The 22,909-nt window shown below is 41.0% G+C and overlaps 2 protein-coding genes across 3 annotated transcripts; one reads left to right on the forward strand and one right to left on the reverse strand.

The window, feature by feature from the left end:
- Positions 1-1,760: 1,760 nt before the first annotated feature.
- Positions 1,761-4,592, reverse strand: Armcx6 (armadillo repeat containing X-linked 6). 2 transcript variants are annotated; one of them, XM_026379981.1, is made up of 3 exons: positions 4,506-4,592; positions 3,679-3,760; positions 1,761-3,365 (listed from the first exon to the last, which is right to left on the reverse strand). In XM_026379981.1, exon 3 carries the CDS (start codon positions 3,221-3,223, stop codon positions 2,318-2,320), a length of 906 nt encoding a protein of 301 aa, XP_026235766.1. In that variant the 5' UTR covers positions 3,224-3,365; positions 3,679-3,760; positions 4,506-4,592; the 3' UTR covers positions 1,761-2,317. The 2 variants fall into 2 exon arrangements, with proteins under 2 accessions (XP_026235766.1, XP_026235767.1); XM_026379982.1 differs by lacking the exon at positions 3,679-3,760.
- A 5,399-nt stretch (positions 4,593-9,991) lies between these two features.
- Positions 9,992-13,922, forward strand: Armcx3 (armadillo repeat containing X-linked 3). The gene is made up of 5 exons (XM_026379980.1): positions 9,992-10,112; positions 10,588-10,727; positions 11,049-11,109; positions 11,364-11,435; positions 11,714-13,922. Exon 5 carries the CDS (start codon positions 11,856-11,858, stop codon positions 12,993-12,995), a length of 1,140 nt encoding a protein of 379 aa, XP_026235765.1. The 5' UTR covers positions 9,992-10,112; positions 10,588-10,727; positions 11,049-11,109; positions 11,364-11,435; positions 11,714-11,855; the 3' UTR covers positions 12,996-13,922.
- Positions 13,923-22,909: the final 8,987 nt, after the last annotated feature.

Genomic DNA, 22,909 nt, shown 5'->3' on the forward strand with positions numbered 1-22,909 from the left:
GACAACTATGCACAAACGGGCATCTGGGATGTGGTAGCATGCAGAGGAGTGGGGAGGCACGTGCTAATTTGAGGCAGAATCTAGGAGCAAGTAGAGGCCGAGCAAGGAGGTGTCACTGAAGGCAGCACTGGCAGGGCAGGCTGGACTGGGAAAAGAGCATGAAGGCTGCAGGGAAATCCTCCTTGTCAAATGGACGCCCCGGCCTACCTGTGGCTCACCTGGGAGGAATGGGTGGTCCTGTCAGCTGCTGTTGGGAGATAAGACAGGGCCCCAGGGTTAGCCAAGGAGGCCTGCGGTCAGGGGTGGGGATGAGCCTCCATGGGGGTGTGGTGTGGCAGCGCCCACAGGTCTCTTGCTGGCCATCCCAGGTGCAGGATGAGGAGATGCAGCATCCCCATTCCCAGTTGGAGGGCTTCCCAGAGTTGGTAGGCAGAACCGGAAGGTGCCCAAGTCAGCATAGAGTTTGGGGCACACGGTGCAAGCAGCAAAGTTCTAACCCACCTGGAACCCAACCAAACTCTGGTGGAAAGGAAAAGAAAAAATGAAAAGGAAACAAAGTTCTGTGTGGAGGACAGCAGGCAGGAGGCAGAACACCCTGCAGGCAGGCAGGCCACTGCTGGCCAGGGCACGGTGACCCACGGCAGCATCTCAGAGACACCTTCCGGGAGAGGGCACAGGGCACAGAAACAGCACCATCCAAGGGAAATCGTGGCTTCGGAGGAAGGAGACCACTGCCGCGCACATCACAAACCCACAGAGAATGTGACTTTGGCGACAGGGGCTGAGGATTCCTGGGAGGGGCCTGGATATGTTGGGGACAGTGTGGCAGAATGAGTTGGCCAGCCCTTTGGACCCACGGTTCCGCACGCACGGAGGGGCACTTCCTTTCCTCACCGGGGTGCAGGGACCTTGGAGGGATGGTATGGAGGTGTTCCAGATGGATGGATAGGCCGAGGCTGGTTGCACCAAGCACCCTTCACATCTGCCCTACCACCCCCACAGGGAGTTCCTGGAGGGCTCCCCTATTCCCTTCCTGGGTCCCACCCGACATACAAGGGGAGCCATGGAGGAGAGGAGTTTCACCCAAATGAAGCAGTAGACAACCCTCTCACCCTGCCAGGAAGCAGTGCTTGGGTTCCCAAGACAGGGAGGAGGGCTGGAAGCAGGTCTGACAGCAGCTTTGCAGGGGAAAGAGAGGTCAAGTAGGCCCTGGGCAAGTGGCAATCTTTACTGTGATAATTATGCACTGGATGTGCATGGATGCTCGACTGGGAGCCTCCCCCACTGCCCCCACCACAATCCCCACCATCGACCACCACCATAAGCAATGCACAAACACCAAGGACACTGGCCTTCCTCTCTAGGCTGGCAGTCAAGGAATCACAATCACCTTTTTAGCGGGATTCCTCTGCATCAGGCACCACTGTGTCCTGCTTGGAGAGTGCTGTCTTTGCCAGTTCACTCAACATTCCATCAGCATTCCCCCAGCCTCCCTGTGCCCCACCTGTCGACCCTGCCCCCATCTCCCTTCTTGGAGCTTCTGCTGAGCACAGCCGCCCCTTTCTGCCCCTGTCTCCTATGAGCACTGACAAGTGTGCATCTGTCAGAGAGCAGCCCCCACCCCCGGTCAGCTGGCGTTTATTGTGCATGCAGGCCTTTCTCTTGGTGCAGACTGCAGGCTCAAGGACAAGGACCATGTCTCTCTCTTTTTGCCAATCAAAGCACACAAGTTTATTGATGATACACACAGATGCAGACTTGGGCGGAGGAAGTTAAGTCAGTACAATGGATACAAGGGGAGTGCACTTTGTGGATGAACAGGTTTGCCATCTGTGGGCTGGTGTGGAAGAAAGAGAAAAGGAAAATACTTCAACGTAGGCAGCGGCAGATGCATTTTCAGCATGAGCTCCCAGATGGGCCTGGCCTCTGCAAAGCGGTCCCTCTCCAGCAGGGAGACCATCACAGGCAAGTGAGCACTGGTGGTACTCTAGTTTGATGTCCCTTATCTGCAGCAGGCGAGCCACAGTGATCCCTTTACTGCATCAAGAGGGCTGCAAGGGAGTAATTTACAATGCACAATGCCTGCAGACTGCAAAATCAGGGAATTACCCAAAGCTCTGCGGGGGAGCCCTGCCTGGCCAAAAAGAGTGTGGTCTTCAGTCTAGCTTCTGGAACGTGCACCCAGCCCCAGTGACCCCCGGCGATGGGGTGACTGCCTAAGGCTGGATCCTCAGTAGCACCCACTGCAGATTCTTTGGCATCTGCAAACCTAGCAGGGTTTGTGTGGAGTCAGTCCCATTCTGTCCCAGAAGGCTATTTAAGGGGTGAGGGTTTCCAGGAGAACCTCTCTGTTTGCACTTCTGATAAAGAGGGACATGAATGAGAACAGCATCTGGACACCCAGCAACTCCCCTGCCAAGAGTGGCTTTTCAGACAAACCCATCAGCGGTTCTAAAACCTGAACCTTAGCACAGCCACTTCTTTCGGGTATCAAAGGAAACTTCAAGTCTGAAACGGACTTGGCAAGCATGTTATTAATAACTGTCATGCTTATTAACAAATTTAATCCGGCCTGCTGCAGAAATGAGTTGCAGCTACGTGGCACAGTCTCCTGACACACTTCATTGATGAACATCTTAATCTGGCCCTGATTTTCAGTACTGGCATTCAAGTTACCTGGGGCACACAAAGCTTCCTCCCTCACAGTGGGGTGGGGGGTGGGGAGTGTGTTTCCACAGATGGAAAGGTTGGCCAAATGACTCCTGATATTGTGGCTAAGTGAAAAAACAGCATCCTTGGGCTCAGCAAACAACTTTTTTCCCTGAATAGAAGGACACTTGGAGAGGTCAAGAATACAACTGACATTTTTAAAGGTTTGTGCACTCCACGTATTTTTATGTTCATATGGGAATGGCCGTTGTTTTATTGGGTGTGCTCTGTTGGCCTTGCCACCCCCTGAGTGCCTGTCCTCTGTGCCACCTGGGGCCCCAGGTTCAGTCCAATCCTCATCCTCACTCCAAGGGCGAGCCATTGTTGTGAAATCAAACCAAATTTCGGGCTCCTCTTCATCCAGCTCCTGGTCATCATCCCATTCTTCTTCGTCCTCCTCCTCCAATTTGTCACTGTCGTCTCTTCCTATGGTTAGTTTGTAAACACAGTAGCAGGCACCAGCTCCAATCATTAGTCCTGCTGCCATCCAACCCATTTCCCGGGCCCGGCCCATGTTTCAGTCTGTGCCAGTCTTGGGGCAGGATCCGGAGGGCTTTGGTCCCCCTGATAGAAGAGGACTTTTAGGGCCACGGTGCAGATAGTGCAGGGTAGTAATCTTCAGCCTGACCTCGGCTCCTATAGCTCTTGTGATGAATCTGTGGGTGAGAAAGCATATTTTAGGGTTTTGGGCTGTGCCTGGGTTTGTATCTCTCCAGACAGGCAGATTTGAGTTTGAGTCCTTGTTGAGAAAGTTGGGTATTAGGAACTATTTCCTTGTTCTTTTCTGTTTCCCCCCATCTACCCTCAGGACACACCATTTCTCTTTTAGGATCCTCACAGAAAGGTGAGAGATGGGGCTCTGGTTATGATAACTAGGAGGGTGGCAAGAAGATCTAACTCTCAGGTAGTTTCCTCCTTCACCACATAAATCTTCACCCCCAAAATTTCACAAGCAGTTTTCTAACCAACCTCTACCAAAGTCAGACAAATTCCTTCTTCTTCTCGGTCTTCTTTTGTCAGTGTCCCCTCCTCAGTGATAGGTGAATAGAGTCTGGCAGAAGGACAAATAGAAAGACAGGTAGGTGGCAATAGAGAACTGAAAGTGTAGCGAACGAATCTGCACTGAGCACACAGGTCCCAATATCCGCTTTTCTGAATTTTGGGCCTTTAAGTTTAAAATATTTCTCACACCCTTCTGACTTTCTTAACAAGGACTTCCCCGCCCCCCTCATCATCCGCCATTTCCCCAGCAAAGGCCGCCACACCCCTTTCCCTGCACTGAAATGGGAGGGGGTGTGGAGAAAGACGGGGCCAGGAGAGGGCGACTCGGACCCGGCCCGCAAGGATCCCAGCCCCTTTCCTCCAGCACCCCCATCCGCGGTCCCGGGCTAATCCCCCACCTTCACACCGCCCAGCAAGGTTCCCACCAAAGCAGTTTGCTCCTTCTCTCGCCAATACTTGCGCTGCAAGCTACAGACCCGAAAAAAGACAGGGGACCGAGGGGACGGAGTACTTGGTGGACGGACCAGCACCGGGACGTGGTGCCCGGATTGTGGAACCGTTCTTTCTTTGGATTCTCCGTATCCGCCGTTCACTCCCCTCACCCCCACCCGAAGCCCGCCACTTCTCTTGAGTAAAATGAGCACGGGGTGGGGTGGGGATGGGGGTGGGGAAAGGCATTTAAAAAGTAAGCGAGAAAGGGGCACAGCCTCCATCAGCCCGAACTTGGACCCGCAGAGCTCTCGATCTTCTCCCACCCCCATCTCCTTCCAAGCAGCGCCAACCCTCGCACCAACCTTCACGGTCCAAGCTAGTTTCCTTCTTCCTTCAAACGCCTGCAGAGTAATAGGGGGTTGGTACCCAGACTGAGGCGACTAGCAGGACTTCTGCTCTAGGCGGCTCTTAGTCACGTGACAGCCACGTCACCAGCGAGCTCTGGCCCCCAATTTCCACTCCCACAAGCAGTGCGGCAGGCGCCAGCCTGCCCCGTACCTCCCCCCATCAGACTGGGCCCTCTATAAAAACTCCAGAAACCAGAAGTGACCCCATCTCTCTGGTGTTTGATTTTGACTTTCTGTACAGTTAGGGGCAGCCTCTTTTCTGGGTCTTCCCTGCCCTTCCTTACACTTCTTGGAGAATTGTGTCATCCTTTCCTTGGCTGTGAAACTCCCGCAACGCCTTCCTTAATTTCTATTCCTTTCTGTGTTCAGTCTCTGCATCAAAATTGGCTGAGGAAGAGCAATACAAGAAGCCCAGGTAGTAGTGAGGTTTTTATTAATATTTTGATCCATTTATGTTCTGTATTGTCCCTCCTTTTATAATTGAATCATGCTATGCTGTTTTTTAATAAGAACATACAATAAAGCTATTTCCATTTGCAGAAAAAAAAAACAATCATAATCTTATTTTTAAAGATATGTAACATAGGCAAGATTTTCCAGTTAAGAAGAGGTCCTCATTGAATTGGCAAAGTTAATTTGTTCTACATTGAAAGTATTTTCTTCTAAATTATAGCTTTAAAACACCATATTAAAGTTTAAAAACACATCTTTACAAATGAGACCAGTCTCCAGGGCTTTCAGTATGATTTATAAATTGACAAATAAATGAATGAGAAGGTCAGTGTTCTGATTGTGACCATTTTAGATGAGTGAACCACCATCCATATCTTCCTCCTGGCTGAATTCATATTATTAGATGTCAGGCTCTTGAGATCTTGTAGAAGGCTGCTGAATAACTTTCACTATGGCTTCAAAGGACAGCTTTTATAAAGACCCCAACTTTAGGCAAATTTTATAACTTCAGATGAACTTTACAAATCAGTAACTTCACAGATTAGCCTGCTTTTCATTTAAAGGACATTGTTTAAAATCTATTCTGAGGGGCTGGAGATGTGGCTCAGCGGTAACGCGCTCGCCCGACGTGCGTGCGGCCCGGGTTCGATCCTCAGTACCACATACCAACAAAGATGTTGTGTCCGCCGAGAACTAAAAAATAAATATTAAAAAAAATCTCTCTCTCTCTCTCTCTCTCTCTCTCTCTCTCTCTCTCTCTCTCTTTTAAAAAAAAATCTATTCTGAAATTTCATGATGTAACCCATAAATCATTCAGAAATTAGAGAATTATCCCATTGATAAAAATGAGACTTAACAGGTGGAATTTTCATTCCATCATGACAGTAGTGAGATGTCTCTGGGATCTGTCATCCATATATTGTCACCACAGAATAGACCAGTGTTTATCATTCTCCACTGGCAATGGTGGTGAGGATCTGTGGAAGACTGAATCACTGCGGCACCCCAGCTGCCCATGCCATTTTCCCCCTCACAAATTTAAGGATAAAGTATCGGATCCTAAACAGTGGCCAGGAGAAAGGTCTTTTCACTCCTTGCCTTGTAACAACTTCACTGTACCACCTGCCCAAGACCCTCAGAATAATCCCCAAACTCAGGGACAAAGTATGTAGAAGTTAGTCCTTGGATACCCACCTGTCTCTACTGGAGAGTCATACTCTAAATATAGACCCTCCAGGCAGCCTCTTAGAATGTTGAAATATGACACCCCAGCTGGAGGGCCTGGTGTGCAAGAGGCCCTTTTGGGAGGTGAGCCAGGGAGCTCATAATGCCTTGCTGGCAAATATTAGAAGTTAGGAACATGTCCTGACTTTCCTGTCTTCCCCATCTTCCCCAAATGTTTATAGTCCAAACTCCTCACTAATATTATACTCCCATCTCTCTAAATCTCTACCTCATTTGTTTCAACATCATCCCCTGACACTGTTCTTTTGTGACACTTTATTTCTCGAAAACGAGTGAATTCTATTTCTGAAACTTTACAAGCAGAATACTTAGATTCAACTTCCCATCAGTTTTTGGCTGCGAGTACCTACACAAGTGACTTTTGTTTTTTTTTAAATGTATATATTAGAAACAGTTAAGGCATATGTAAAGTTTAACAAACATGGATGCCTTGGTGTCTGTCCTACACATGGTTCTGTAACACAGATTCATTTTCGCAACATTTAGCCTGGCTTCAAGGACAAAACTTCACTCCTACCTCTCCTGGCTTTGGTGTATCCTCCAATTATTCCAGTGTATTACCCAACACCACCATTCTCTTTCAGACCTTTCATGATTTGAATCCATTCCCTCTCTAAATCCCCATGGATATTATAACCCTTTCAATTCTTTTACTTCTTTGTCACTTCAATCCAGAATTCCTACAATGGAATCTGGGGACTAGTATTTAAAAATTAACATGGTCTTCATTATAATCTCACCAACATCGGTATATTTAAAGACATGTCATGTGCCTGACATTCCATCTTAAAAGCAAAATAGGAAAATGCTTAAGTGAATCCTCAGGATATGCCTGTTAAAAGTTCTTGAACCAGCAAAAGACTCTGTGATGTCACTGCCAAAAGAAACATTTTGGCTTATGTCAGTGTGTGGCCACATGTGATATATAACTTACAAAGTACCTGAAAGCAATAACAAAAAAATGGATCACTGCATGGTAACATTAAATGGAATCGTAGAGGGTGAAACAACAACAACAACAAACCTCTAGAACGTCATTACCTTGAAAAAATATATTTCTTTTTGTATTATCTCTTAGTTAAGGTAGTGTGATTTCAAGTAAAATATAAGAAGGGAAGGCTGAAGACTACAGTCAACTCTGATGGGTAGAGATAGGAGGAAATGTGGGAGGGGAGATGGGAATGGGAAAGACAGTAGAGTGAATCTGACATAACTTTCCTATGTTCATATAGGAATACACAACCAGTGTAACTCCACATCATGTACAAACACAAAATGGGAAATTATACTCCATATATGTTTGATATATACACCATGTATGTATTCTGTCATATATAACTAAAAAGAACAAATAAAAAAATTTTAAAAAAGAAAGGAGAATGCTAGACGATATTTTCAGGATACCATAAATCCATAAATTTTCAGGTTTTTATCTCTCTGCTCAAGATTCATATTTTAGTTTGGTCTGTTTTAGTCACAGAGTGCATCCGTTTGCTAGGGAAATGTAGGGTATGTAAAATGTAAAATGCATTTCCTTTCTTTTCCAGAGAGAAATGTAAATTGTTTCAAATATTGTTGTTGATTTGTAGAAGCCCTTTCACTCTTTTGGATATTAACCTTTTGTCTAGCTATGGCTGAGATGCTGGGGGCCTGTCTGCTATAGCATGTCTTAGTTGTGACTTCCACATTAACTAAACTTTAGAAAAGTACAGTTTTAAAATGGCAATGCATATGTTGTCCTTTGAGCCAAGGCCACCTGGCTTCCCTGACAGGATTCTACAAGGTTGCATGTACAGTTCAGGGTCTTGTCCTCAGCACTGTATGAGCCAATCCTGATTCTGTCTGCACACTGAAAGCAGATGCCTTTGTCAAGGAAAGACTCTCATTTATAGAGACATATATAAATCTAGATCTGAATGCTCAAACCCATGGGTCTCTGCATTCTTTTCCTGTTAAGTAGGCCACAAGGGAAACTAATTTTTCTTGAGAAATACAACTGTCACGGGTACTAGAGGTTTCTGTCATTCTTACATGCCCATTTTCTCTCTGTAGACAAGCTACTACTTGGGAGGCCACAACCCCAGAAGGTTGCTTGGTGAACCTACAATCAGAGCAGGGACATTCATTCACCTTAAGAAGTGGCTTTCTGCTAAGAGATCTTGAAGTATTCTTACACATTATGGGGATGATTCTGCCAAGAAAAGCTAAACATTCTATTCATTTTAGCCAACACTCCTTCTCCTCCAGACAGTGCTGGGTGGGAACACTTTCCTCTGACTCTCCTTTTCATAATCCTGTGGTTGAATGAGCCCCTTTGCTGCACATGATCTTTCTCTAAATTCAGAATCATATTGTTGATCTGGCTTCTGTTTACTAAATTTCAATCATGTCTCAGTACTGCTTCCCATAATTTATATACATATGAATTTTACTGGAGGTTTGCTTGTTCCTAAACTCCCCAGTCTCTTGATTGACTTCCATATTGTCTGTGGATTTTAAAGTCATACTCAGATGACAACCTTACACACAAGCTATTAAGAAACATTTCACTAAGGATCTTGTGTTCAGAAAAGCTGTTACTTTTTGTACTGTATTATTTGTTTTTGTGCTCTGTATTCGTTAAGTTTGTTGGGTTGCAAGCAACTGAAACGAAACCTACTTAACTTAACAATGAGAGAATGTAATTATTTTATTCCTTTGCCTATTTGTGAAAAGTTCAATCCCAAGTGAATTATTGAGCTCATCAAACCAGTGAAATGGTTTCACACTGAGTACTAGATGCCAAGTACAGCCAACTTTGTCTTGGTTCCTCTAATAGCTATTTTGTTTATAGATATTCTCTGTTATCAAGTATATTTTGTAATGTTCTTTGTATATCATTCACTTTGTCAGTGTACATGCCTTCTTATCTTACAGATAGTGGGTACACAGATTTGTTTTCTCCTCAATCTTTTGTTACTGGCTTCTGAGAGCTCAAAGCTTCCTCCTCGCTAATTTATGCAAGTGAAGTCTGTTGTTCTTCTATTCAGAGATTGGCCTAATCAAAGATTTACATATTCTCAGACACACTTATTAGCTCATTCAGATTCATCCAGGTTTGTGTTACGTGCTAAGGCCCCAAAGACATTAAGATTACTTTGAATGAAGTGGTTAACACTCTCCACCAAGTGAGAAATGTGAGACTTAGAGGCCATCACTTGACATCACTCTCCCACCTCCACTCTCTTCATTTTTCCTAAAATGAAAATAGCTTTGTAGTATTTTTTCCTCATAAAAGAAGGCGGACTGGAGGTGGGTAAGGGCAGAACAAAAATAACAAAGCATTAAGAAAGTAAAAGCCACACTTTCACTCCAGGCTTCCTTTTCTGATGCTTGTTCATTTCAGATCTAGGACTAGATTTCAGAGGAAATGGTAGACATTAATAGCTGGGAGGAGGGGAGGTTGAGGGAGAGGCTGCAGTCCCAGGAGCTTAGGGAAGGAAGAGTAAATTTTTCAAAAAAGCACAAGTGGCCAGTAGTCCCAGGGGAAGATGCTGTCCCTTTTTGATAATCTGAGGAAGGGAAACACAACTAGAGAGAGATGGGATTTAGTGGAGAAGAAAGAGTAACAAGGCCTAGTATGGGGGAGGGAATAGTGGGGGGCGGGCCCTCTTCTGCCGCACTGCTGGTGGGAGGGGAAATTGGGGGCCCGAGTTGGTGGATGACGTAGCTCTCACGTGACCAAGAGCTGACGTGTGCAGAAGTCCTTCTTGTCCTGGTCGTTGTTCCCGTCTGAGTACCAGCTCCCCATTGCCCTGAGGGCGGGCGGGCCAGAGGCAGAGGGAAGAAAGAGGAGGAGAAGGAAATTGTCCCGGATTCTTGCAGGTCAGTGCCTGGTAGATTCCATAAAGTGGGGGTGGTGGAGGGCGTAGGGCGGAGACCGTCGCAGGTCCTGAGGCTCCTCCGTCGTGTCTCCCACTCGCCGCCCGCTCTCTCAGACATATGTCCCGCCTGCGGCCCATTTCGATGCTGTGAAACGGTGAGCAGAGGGGTGTTTGGGAAGAGCCCAGAAACAGGGAGATATGAATCTGCTGGGAGGCAAGGCCCGCAATCCGGAAAGGGAGCTCTGGCCTGGGTGTTGCCCCCGGGTCCACCAGGACAGTGCTGGAGGGGAAAGGCTGGGCATGGGGGGCGGGAGTAGTGGGGTGCAACGAGATGTGTCAGCAGAATCCCGAGAGGGGTAACGGGGTTGGAAAGCCTCGCACAACCAGGCCTCCGAATTAAGAGAGTTTCATTCTCTGGGGACTGGTCCGTCCACCAAGCACTCAGTAACGGCTGTTTCCCGTCTTTCTGCCTGTAGCTGTGTCTTCCTGACCACCGCACTGTGTCTAGTGGGTCCGAGCCTCTCCTGGGTGGCCAGTCTTTCCGTAGGTTACGGCACAACGCCAGACAAGAGAAGAGGAAGGAAATTAACCCTGATCGGTGAAGGTCGATTTGAGGGTAAGATCATCTGTGAACCTTAGGAGGGGCGGGGGTGAAGGTGGGGGAAAACCAGAGAAGGTAATCTAGGTTCAGGTCTGAGTCTGAATGTGTTTCTCACACTCCCCGGACTGTGGCGAAATGGCGTGCGCTGCGTGTGTGTGTGTGTGTGTGTGTGTGTGTGTGTGTGTATGTGCGTGTGTGTGTGTGTGTGTGTGTGTGCGCGCGGGAGGGAGGGGGAAAGGGGGAAATGACAGCAAGGAAACCTATCCTGTAGTTTGCTCATAATCCTTCTCTCTCAACAGCACTTAGTCCCCATGTTTTCGATCTGTCATCCTGCAGGTCTGCTGTAGCAGGTGGCACCGTTTGAAGCTAGGGAGGAAGTTTCCCAGGATCGGTAGAGGTCGGTGTGGGCGTGGGGGCTGTCTGGAATGGGGGAGGGGTTGGAAATCTGCCGCGGCTTGGACAGGCTCACCCAATTCTACTTTATTTTTCTTACATCCCTGCGTTTTAAGCTAGGGAGGGGGAGGCATTTTCATGTTTTGGATAGCATAGTGACGTTAAAAAATATCTGGTAACCTGGATGGTGATTTAGGAAAGCGACAAATGCACAATCCTTCAAGCCTTCGTTTCTTACTGGCTCTGGTCTCTCCGCAGATTGAAAGATTATTGGGCGTGGCACACACCCCCAGCCAAGAGAAAAAGAAGCAAACTGCCTATTTCAAAGAGGTTAGTTCAAGGGTGCTACTTCCTGGAGATACCAGAGATTGTGGTGACTGACACCCCAGCCGAATCTGTGGACTCATTGCCTTTATCTACACTTGGGGTAGGGTGGGCTGGCAGGGGCTAGGGAGACAGTATAATGAGGTGGGTAGAGATTTTGTCAATGATCTATATTCCCTACCGAGCATTCAATTGCCATTCTTCTGTTCCTCTGTGCAACTTTTTGCATGGGACAACAAAAAGAGAAGAGAAATTGAAACTCTGTTTCTTTCTTCCACCTCCAGGTCCACCTCCAGAATCAGTATTGTGGTCTTGAAGAGACGGAAGATCACCCTCTACAGACCTACTTTCAGGCCCACAACCCTCTTTCCCTACCCTGAGTGACTACTCTGTTCCTTGGTCCCTGCTGTTGTCAGGGACGATTGCATGGGCTACGCCAGGAAAGTAGGCTGGGTGACTGCAGGCCTGGTGATTGGGGCTGGCGCCTGCTATTGCATTTATAGACTGACCCGGGGAAGAAAACAGAGCAAGGAGAAAATGGCAGAGGGTGGCTCTGGGGATGTGGATGATTCTGGGGACTGTTCTGGGGCCAGGTATAATGACTGGTCTGATGATGATGATGATAGTAATGAGAGCAAGAGTATAGTGTGGTACCCACCTTGGGCCCGGATTGGGACAGAGGCTGGAACCAGAGCTAGAGCCAGGGCAAGGGCCAGGGCTACCCGAGCACGTCGAGCTGTCCAGAAACGGGCTTCCCCTAATTCAGATGATACTGTTTTGTCCCCTCAAGAGCTACAAAAAGTTCTTTGTTTGGTTGAGATGTCTGAAAAGCCTTATATTCTTGAAGCAGCTTTAATTGCTCTGGGTAACAATGCTGCTTATGCATTTAACAGAGATATTATTCGTGATCTGGGTGGTCTCCCAATTGTTGCAAAGATTCTTAATACTCGGGATCCCATCGTTAAGGAAAAGGCTTTAATTGTCCTAAATAACTTGAGTGTGAATACTGAAAATCAGCGCAGGCTTAAGATATACATGAATCAAGTGTGTGATGACACAATCACTTCTCGCTTGAACTCATCTGTACAGCTGGCTGGACTAAGATTGCTTACGAATATGACTGTTACTAATGAGTATCAGCACATGCTTGCTAATTCCATTTCGGATTTTTTCCGTTTATTTTCAGCGGGAAATGAAGAAACTAAACTTCAGGTTTTGAAACTCCTTTTGAATTTGGCTGAAAATCCAGCTATGACTAGAGAATTGCTCAGGGCCCAAGTGCCATCTTCACTGGGTTCCCTCTTTAATAAGAAAGAGAACAAAGAGGTTATTCTTAAACTTCTGGTCATTCTTGAGAATGTAAATGACAATTTTAAATGGGAAGAAAATGAATCTACTCAGATTCAATTCGGTGAAGGGTCACTATTTTTCTTTTTAAAAGAATTTCAAGTGTGTGCTGATAAGGTTCTGGGAATAGAAAGCCATCATGATTTTTTGGTGAAAGTAAAAGTTGGAAAATTCATGGCTAAACTGACTGAGCATATGTTCCCAAAGAGCCAGGAATAATTTCTTGACTTTGTAGTTTAGAAGCAACACACATTGTAAACTATTCCTTTTCTCCACCTTGTTTATATGGTAAAGGAATCCTTTCAGCTGCCAATTTTAATGAATACCATATTGTATCATCAATGCTGATATTTAACCAAGTTGGTCTTCAGGTTTAAGCTGGATAAATGAATATCACTACTTGTTCTGAAAACATGTTTGTTGCTTTTTATCTCGCTGCCTAGATTGAAGTATTTTTTACTATTTCCTCTACGTAAGTGACAGTGAACCAATTCGTCATGAGTAAGCTCCTTTTGGTCATTTGCAATGATTTCATTTGTGTATCATCAATAAAGTTATGTGTTAATGCTGGAAAGAAAAAAGAAAGAAGAAAGAAAGAAATGATTCTTGTCCTTTGGTTTATAATCTAGTTGGAGAGATAAGAAACATACAAACCAAAAGATAACTGAGGATATCCAGAGCAGACACTCATTGTCAGATGTGTGCCCTCAGAGCACAGAGGAGGCAAAGGATTCTGTGGGATATGCCAGTCAGCTAAAGTTTCATGGAGGAGATGGATTTGTAAATGAGCCCTGGATAGGGTATGGTGGTTAGGATGTTACAGAATCCAGGAGAGAATGGTGTGAGAAAGGCATTAAGGTAGGAACCTTCTTCCTATGATAGTCTGAGAGCAGCCTGCTTGCAGTGGACAGCATGGGCAATAGGAGTGAATAAATGAGGAAAGTTAGGTGAAGACAGTTGTAGAAAGCTGTTTCAATTTTGTCTCACTGGACGCTGAGAGTCACTAAATATTTTTGGCTAAAAAAATATTGGAATCCACATAAATGAACCCCTCTCTCCTGTGCAGTGTCAGTGAGGGTGTGGCAAAACGGACCCTAACAAATCCTAGTGGTGGCAGTTTGCTAATTCATATCATAAGCCTTAAAATATGTAAACCATTTATCCAAAGTTAGTGATTGAATAATTGTCCAAAGATTACATGTATAAGGATGTTCATTTCAACACTGTTTAAGGTAGTAAAAATTGGAGACAACATGTCTGTCACACTGGATTCTTCAAATAAATTAAGGAATGGTCACCCAGTAGGATATGATAAATATGCTAGTGGAATACTATTTTTCCAGAAAAGATATTCATCATTCATTGTTAAGTGAGAAAGATAAGTTAGATAGCAGTATTCATTCCATTTTGCTGGGGTGAGGGAGATATTAAATCATGTTTTAAAAACACACTAAAATCTCTGGAATCGTATATTTCCAAATAGTAACAATAGTTATCTTTGGGTGGAAGGATAATGAGTGATCTTTACTTTTTTTACTTTTTATTCATCTATTCTTTTTTAAATAAAATGAATATTAATTTTTAGGAAATTTTTGGAAAAAAGGAAAGTATTGGGAATGAAGCAGGCGATTGATTTGAATGTGTACTGAGTGTGCAAATGATTTAGACTGAAAATGTGATTGGTTGAAGTTTCCTTTCCAAAATGATAGATGAGTGGTGAAAATGAGGCTTATCATGAGGATTAAATGAAGTAATAATATATGCTAAGTACCTACACTATTCTGGCACATAGCAGTTAAGAAAAGTGAGTACCCTTAAGTACCTAACATGCAGGACTGATAGTTTTTGGTTGACCTTTGCTTTGCTGGGGCATTCTGCCATGTTTCAGTGTCATTTAATAAACAATAACAATAAAGGTTAACATTTATTAAGTGATTACTGTGTAGAGTTCTGTCATTCATGCAAGGCAACTGTTAAAATAACTTCTCAAAGGAAAAAAGTTTTTGCTTTTTTCTAAGGACTCAAGGTGTTTCCTCAGACATGATTTCACCAGCCTCCATAATATATTCCTAGTTGGCTTGGGGATACTATGCTGCTTTATATATGAGACCAGGAAAGGGTGAAATTCTTTGGTTGTGATCCAGTTTTAGCTCCAGGTTTCCATATGTGCACTCTAATGTCTATAGTAGATGAAAGGACCAGGGACTAGTTGGCTTAAAATTGTTGGATATGGTGACCCCACCAAATCACATACATATGGCGTCTCTTGATACCAGTTTTAAGGGTGGGGTAAGGGAAAAGGGAATGAACACTTTTCTAGCTCCTATTGTTTGTTTGCTTGTTTTTCAACACAGGAGCACTTAATTACGAAGCCACATCCTCAGCTACTTTTTAAAAAAATAATAATTATAAAAAATTTCTGTTTTGAGACAGGGTCATGCTAATTTGCTTAGGGCTTCCCTAAGTTGCCAAGGCTGGCTTTGAAATTGTGATCCTCCTACCTCAGCCTCTGAGCCACTGAGATTATAGGCTTGCATCACCATACACCCAGCTCCATGGTACAATTATTATATGAGAGGAAAAGATTGGGGCCAGTAGAGAAGCCATTTTAGATAAATTGAGTTTGAAGTATCTGAGTGACATTCAGATAAAGATGCCATATTTTAATTTGAATGTGTTGATCTGGCTTTCAGAGGAGAAGAATGGGTTGCAATTTAGTATTTGAGAATCATTAGAGAGAGGTGATAATTGGGAACATGGAGTAGATAGGATCCCCCATAGAGAAGGTACAAAGAGCAGAAGGCTGCAAAAAGAACTGTGTAAGGGGCTGTGATAACTGGAGAGAGGAGCAGAATTAAAACAATGTATAACCTTTCACATACTTTTATTATCCAAAGACTTATATATTCTTTACATAAAATTGGTTTTACTGTACGTAAAATTTCTGGTCCTGATTTAAATTTTTTCATATAAAAAATAAATATTCATTGGTGATGCTTGAGAACATAGACACAATGAGTGCAAACTGTCTCCTAACCAATATATAGCTTGAATGCCTGAAAAATATTCAGATCAATCCTTATTGAACTTGAGGCACCAAGTTTTTGCTAGGGGTGAAGGGGAGGTTAATTCGTGGAATAGAAAGCCACAGTGTGACAGGCACATGCCTGAGTTTGTCAATCTACTCCTTTTCTCTCCCTCCATGTTCCTTTTCGTTCTTCTTTGCTCTCTCTCCCTTGTTTTCTCTGTGTTTCCTCCTCCTGGGAGACAGTTGTTGGTATTCTCTCTGTGCTTCTGTGTCTTTTGGGGTGACCACTTAATTTCCATGGCACCATGCCATGTGCCAGGGGGCATTTAATAGAGAATAATAATTGTCATTTCATAAGGTGACCCTGGGTGTGACTGGATGCCAAGACTTTTGGAACCCTTGTTGAACAGAACAGAGACTGAGAAGGAACTAGTCTTAGTTTGGTAGCCCTCTCAGTGGTTTGCATGTACTTTTGCTGTCCCATGCCTACTATGATCTAGACTAAGAAACTTGCTCTTTGGGAAAGTGCTGGGTGAAAGGGATGTGGGGCAGGACACCCAGTTGTCCTAATGTTTCACTTAGGAGGTTGTCACTCAATTATTTTGGGAAGGACAGAGTTCTAGAATTGTGACTGTGATTGTGGCAGCTCATGGGGACAGGGAAGAGGCAGTGCCCGCCCCCCCGCCCCAGCTTTACCAGACAATACTGGAAGCTCAGTGCATATCCTGCTATTTTGGTTTCTTCTCATCTAGCAGTTCGAGGGTCTATTTCAGTCCAAAATATGTCCAAAGGCAATTTTACAAGGATGTATTTCTGTTCGTTATAAATTGTAATCCAAATAATAATATTTCAAGGCTCAGGAAACAGACTGTCTTTTTTGAATGTTCATATTTTACCTGCCTTGTTTCAAAAGAGATTCCAAGTGTAGGTTTGGCAAATTGATGTGATTCAGGCAAATTTTATATGTATGACTCTCTTTGGTTTTGCTTTGTTCCCTTGAGAATGGCTTTTAAAATAGTGATAATGACTATTTTCATTGCTAGCTTTTTGCATTAAGTTTACATTACATCCCAGGCTGCAGGTTTTCTGTGCTTAAACTCTGACTCTCCTTACCTTTTACCTAGAGCTGTCTCTGGGCTTTTATGGAGTCCTGGCGTGCTTTGCCTGAGGTTGTGGTATAAGAAGGATAAGGGATATTGACTTTACAGAGTAGTGTACCTCCATGCTTCACCTTCTGCATTGGGGCCTTCTCAGGCCTTGTGTTAAGGGCTTGGGGCAATGTGTGTGTTTGAGGAGAGGAATAGGAGGTAGAGGGGAAGGGAGAGAAGGAAGACCTACTGCAGAGATGCCTTTATCCTGACAGATTCATGCAAATGTAATTCCACTTCTCATTGAGAGTGGGCTAAGTGTCACTCTCTGACCCTGGTGACCATTAACATCTTAAAAAGTGAGAGGAGCTGTTACAGGAGGGGCTTTGTTTGCCACAGAGCCTCCTCAATTATTGAGCCTTTCTAAGCTTCTGGAGGACATAACATGCTATCAAGTGAAATGGGGTTTCTTATTGATGATGATTTATGGTTCTGTAAGAAATAGATTTATCAAGCAGATCAGATTCTTAGTGTTTGGTTTTTAGAACATTCCCTCCCTAAGATCCATTTACATCAGAATCCAAATTGTCATAGAAGGCTTTTTCCTTAGTGCTCAGGGAACTTAGCCAATTTAGATAGATGCTGATACTGACAAAGTAAGAGATCCTGGTGTGTCCTTCTCTGCTATGAGAACTGACTTGTTGCTGAAATATAGTACTTCTCCTCTGATATAGTGGTATCTTTTGTCTACTTAGATGCTCCTATAATAGAAGCAGAGCATTAGTGGGTGGTACTTTTATAAATATTAATATGTATGACCAAATTGGTTATCAGACAGTTTGAGATGTATACTCCTTTTTGTTAAGCAATGCAATTTATTCTTCTTTAAAAATTAATTTTATGGGCTGGGGATGTGGCTCAAGCAGTAGCGTGCTCGCTTGGCATGTGTGTGGCTCCGGTTCGATCCTCAGCACCACATACAAACAAAGATGTTGTGTCCGCCGAAAACTAAAAAATAAATATTAAAAAATTCTCTCTTTAAAAAATTAATTTTATTTTTGGTTGACAAACAGTATATATTTATGGGATACAATATTAATCATGAAAGTATTGCATTGTGGAATGATTAAAGTAGGCTAATTTATGTGTACATTAATTCACATACTGATGATTTTGTTGTAGTGAGAACAATTAGAATCTACTCTTTTATCAATATTAAAATATACATCACATTATTATTAATGATAGTTACTATTTAGTGCAATACCTCTCAGACCACCATTCCACAAACTCTACTTCTATAAATTTGACATTTTTATATTACACTTGTGAGATTCATTTTTGTTTTTCTGTGCCTGACTTCTTTCACTAAGGAAAATATTCTGTAGATTCCTTCATGTTGTTGCAATGGACAGAATTTGCTTCTCTTTAAATGCTGAATACTATTCCATTGTGTATACACACCACATTTTATCTATCCATTCTTCTGTTAATGAGTACTTAGGTTGTTTCCATATCTTGACTATTTTGAATAATGTTGCAATGGATATGCATGTGTATGTGTCTCTTTGAAATACTGATTGCATTTCCTTCAGATGTGTAGTCTACCCAGGAGTGTGACTGCTGGATTATATAGTGATTCTATTTTTGGTTTTTAAGAACATCCTGTTTTCCAAATTTTTGTGCTAACTTACATTTTCACAGTGTGCAAAGATTCTCTTTTCTCCACATCCTCGTCAATACTTTTATCTTTCATCTTTTTGACAATTTTCATTCTAACAAGTATAGGTATAAGGCAGTATCTCATAGCTTTAATTTGAATTTTCCTGATAATTAGTGATGTTGAATGTTTTTCACATACTTGTTTGCTATTTTATGTCTTCTTTTGAAAAAAAAATGTCTATTCAGATTATTTGCCTGCTTTTTGAATCAACTTATTTAATTTTTTACTGCTGAATTGTTTGAGTTCCTCTTATATCCTGCATATTAATCCCTTGTTGGATGAATAGCTTGCAAATATTTTCTCCCCTATTGTAGGTTTTTCTTTTTAGTCTGTTGGATGTTTCCTTTGCTGTGTAGAAAACTTTTAGTTTGATATTTCTTTTATCTATTTTTCCTTTTGTTTCCTGTACTTTGGGGGTCTTGTCAAAAAATCTTTGCTCAGACCAATGTTGTGGAACTTTCCGCCTGTGTTTCCTGAGAGACATATACTCTTAGGTCAGAAGACCTTAATATTTGCAAAGCCTTCCCCCCTATGTGTCTCCCCTTTTCCTGGATTTTTTGAAATTATAAATAATATATTGCTATAAAATTTTGAAACCTGAGGAAAATTGTCATCTTCTAATTTTTCCAAATTTCATTCTTCTGTTTTTAAAATTGGATTTTAACTTTGTTCATGCTCATTTCTTGTGGCCTTCTTTCAATAAGCTATAATGAAAATCCAGACCTAATGAAATGAATCCAATAAAGAAAAATTTTAATTTTCTTCCATCATTTAAAATTATTCAAATGGATTATCTTTTGATATTAGAAAAGATGAAATATACACAAGACTGACTCAAAGAAACAATCTAAAAATATTTTGTAATTTTTTAGCCTATTCAAAATGTCTTGGAAAATGATTTTTTATAATCAATTGTTGTTTATCATCATTAATCATCACCTCTTAAGTTATTCCATATAATAGGTAGTCAAAAATGGAAGTATTAAATTGTACAATGTCAGCTATGAAATCCATCAATTCTGTTTGCTTTTCTTTGATATAATCGTAAACATTTTAATTATGAATGTCATAACTTGTTAATGCTTATAAATATATACCAGATCTGTGTAATCATATTTGTTTTGTTGGATATTATTATGTTATAATATAGTATTAGTAAGATCCTGGAATTGTTTTTCAGCTGTTTTTAACTGCTGATTATAGTTTCAGATATACTTACTTCAACTTAGGGAAAAGTTAGCATTGAGGAAAGAAGATGATATAACTCCTGGACATTAGAGGATAGGATTTTACACCAAATTAAGCATTTGACTACACACTGAGACAGTTTTGGGATTTACCAGAACTCAGAGTTTATTTATTTATTTTTTATTTTATTTTATTTTTTAGTTGTTGATGGACTTTATTGTCTTTATTTTTTTAAAATGTGGTGCTGAGGTTTGAACCCAATGCCTCATGCATGCTAGGTGAGCACGCTATCACTGAGCCACAATCCCAGCCCCCACAGTTAATTTTTTTACAGTGATTTATATTGTGATCTTCTTGAAGTAACACCGCTTACTGAAAACTAAAAAAGAGGAATACAGAGAGTAAAATATAAAAATTGGCTTCTTCCCAAACATCTTTACAGAGTTACCTACTATTACCAGTCAGATGATTTCTCTGTGTATACAAACACAAATAATTATTATATATGCATTCTTAGAAATAATATGAACTCACAGTTTATATTTTGCAACTTTTTTTCACTTACAATTTATTATGTGTATCTTTCCATGCATTTCTTACCTCACTTAACTTTGTTCATAGGGTCTTTCTTTGTAGATTATTTACATTTTAAGGTGGTCATATCACTCAGCTTTTCCCCTTACAGTTTCTAGGTTTTTAATACTTAGATAAGTATTTCCCACCTAAGATTTTAAAAAGTATTTAAAAATATTTTTTCAAGTTTTTTAAAAGGTGTGTGTGTGTGTGTGTGTGTGTGTGTGTGTAAGTACACAGGAATACCTCTTCTAATGATTTTATTATATACTTTTTTATAGCATCAATTAGAGATAAATGTTACTTCTTTTTCCTAGTCCCAAACATTGAATGTGTCATCCTCTCCTACACTTTCTGCAGGACTTTTCATATGCCATAAGCCATGAGTTATTTACAAAATATTATTATTCTTTGTAAATGAAAACATTGCTCTGTTTGTTATCTTTGAGGTATAATGCACTGAGTACTGTTAGTGAAGTTCTGTATGACAGAATCTGTTTTATAAAAGATGGAATTAATAGTGCTTTGTAGCAATCCCCATAATCCGCTGTGCTATGCATTTATTACAGTTATTAAAATACCAAGTGGATAAATGAAATGCACTTTGGGCTATGAAAATGCCATAATTTGTAAAAGGTAGTTTAATGGATAGCTTAGTGACAACACATCACTGAAAGCAATCTTCATGTTTCTCGGGACATGTGACAATGAAAGATATAATTTGTGTATTTGAGCATTTGAATGTCTGCTGGTCAATACAGTCTTCCAAATAGGAGGGTTATGTGAATATTGTCAATTGTGCCTTGGAACCACAGATAAGAAATTGGTCTTTTTTGAGGTATGGAATGAACTATCAAATCTAGAAGGCTTGAGCACTATGAATTAGACATTTTGGTGGACACTTAAAAAATAAATTAGCATTTTTATTTAAAAAGTGGATGAGATTTAAATCTATAAAATAGATTTGGGTACCAGTGGAGAAATTCATATAGTTAAAAAATGAAATAAATATTGAAGGGACGTTGACATTCAGATAATTGATTGGACTAGCAATTGATGGAGTTAATCCATGGGCTGGCTTGATATCCCACTCACTAGTAATTCATATCCTTTTAAGCAAAAGAAATAAAAGAACAATGTTAGCTCACAAGTGCTACAGTGTTATACTCTCCAAAACCTTGCAAGACCAGAAGAAAGCTATTAGTTTTTTGTTGTTTGTCTTATGTCCCAACACTTCTTATAATTTGCTCATTCACTTTCTAATTTTAAATAGTCCCTTGTGTTTTAGATGAATACAATCGTATCAATTGTAAAAAGAAATTATTTTTATCTTTCCATAATTTTATGCTAATTATTTATTTTATTATTACAATAGCTATAATCTCAAAAATTACTGTTGAATAAAAGTGGAGGTTGTGGGCAACATTGACTTGTTCCTGCTTTTAATGGAAATGACTTTGACTTTTCATGGTTAGAATGAGGGTTGCTACTGATTGTTGGGTAAAGGTCCTTTCAATATTTAAGTTATTCCATTCTGTTTCTATTAGTATATATTAGGATTAGCTACAGATTTTTTTTTATCTAATGGCTTTTCAATATCTATTGACAAGATCATATATTTTTTCTACATTAATTTTTTATGTAATGAATTATATTGATAGAATTTCTGGTGTTTTACTATTTTGCCTTTGTGAATCAATCCCTATCAGGTCATAGTATAATTTTTTTCTTGCCATATTTCTAGGTTCTATTTGTTTGTATGTTTTATACTTTCAAAAATATTTTATTTTGTCTTTTTATATTTGCTATTTATATTTGTTTATTTTTTGTGTATCATTTTTTTTACTGGTTTTGGTCTTAGGTTTGCTAGCTCCATACAATTCATTAGTGAATGTTCAAATTTTCCCTGTCTTTTCCTGCTGAGTTTAAATAATATTAGTATTATCTCTCTTTAAAGGTTAGATAGAACTAAAATTTGAAATTTTGTGTTCCTGGTTCCTTCTTTAATGGTAGTCTATAACCACATTTCCAATCTTACTTGTAATGATTGGTTGAGTCAATTTTTCTATTTCTTGAGTTAATTTGATAATTTCTGCTTTGTTAGGAAATCATACATTATCTTTAGATTTTCAAATTTGATATCATAGATTTGTCTGAAAAAATTATAATTATTTTAATCACATCTATTTATATGGTTCTACCCTTTATTACTGATGATTTATATCCTTTTTCTTTCTTTGGTTTTACTAGTCATATGTATAAAGATTCTATCAATTTTATTGATCTTTTCAAAGAATGAGCTGTTTTATTTATCACTTCTGCAATTATTTTATAGTCATTATTTTAAATTAAAATATCACTGATTTCTTGTACTCTCTCTGGGTTTGTTCTCTTGTACTTTTATAACTCTTCAAGAAGATTGTTTATTCTCTTTGTTTATGGTCTAATAGAAAAATAATGATCATTAAGATTATATATTTTTCATTGAGTACAGCTTTAGCCATGTCTTATAGATCTTGACATAAAGTATTAT

This window comes from Urocitellus parryii, chromosome X (assembly GCF_045843805.1).
Source record: "Urocitellus parryii isolate mUroPar1 chromosome X, mUroPar1.hap1, whole genome shotgun sequence".
NCBI lineage: Eukaryota > Metazoa > Chordata > Mammalia > Rodentia > Sciuridae > Urocitellus > Urocitellus parryii.

Bases quoted from the DNA above. Each gene is read 5' to 3' on its own strand.
- Armcx6 (XM_026379982.1), bottom strand. From the start codon at position 3,223: ATGGGCCGGGCCCGGGAAATGGGTTGGATGGCAGCAGGACTAATGATT.
- Armcx3 (XM_026379980.1), top strand. From the start codon at position 11,856: ATGGGCTACGCCAGGAAAGTAGGCTGGGTGACTGCAGGCCTGGTGATT.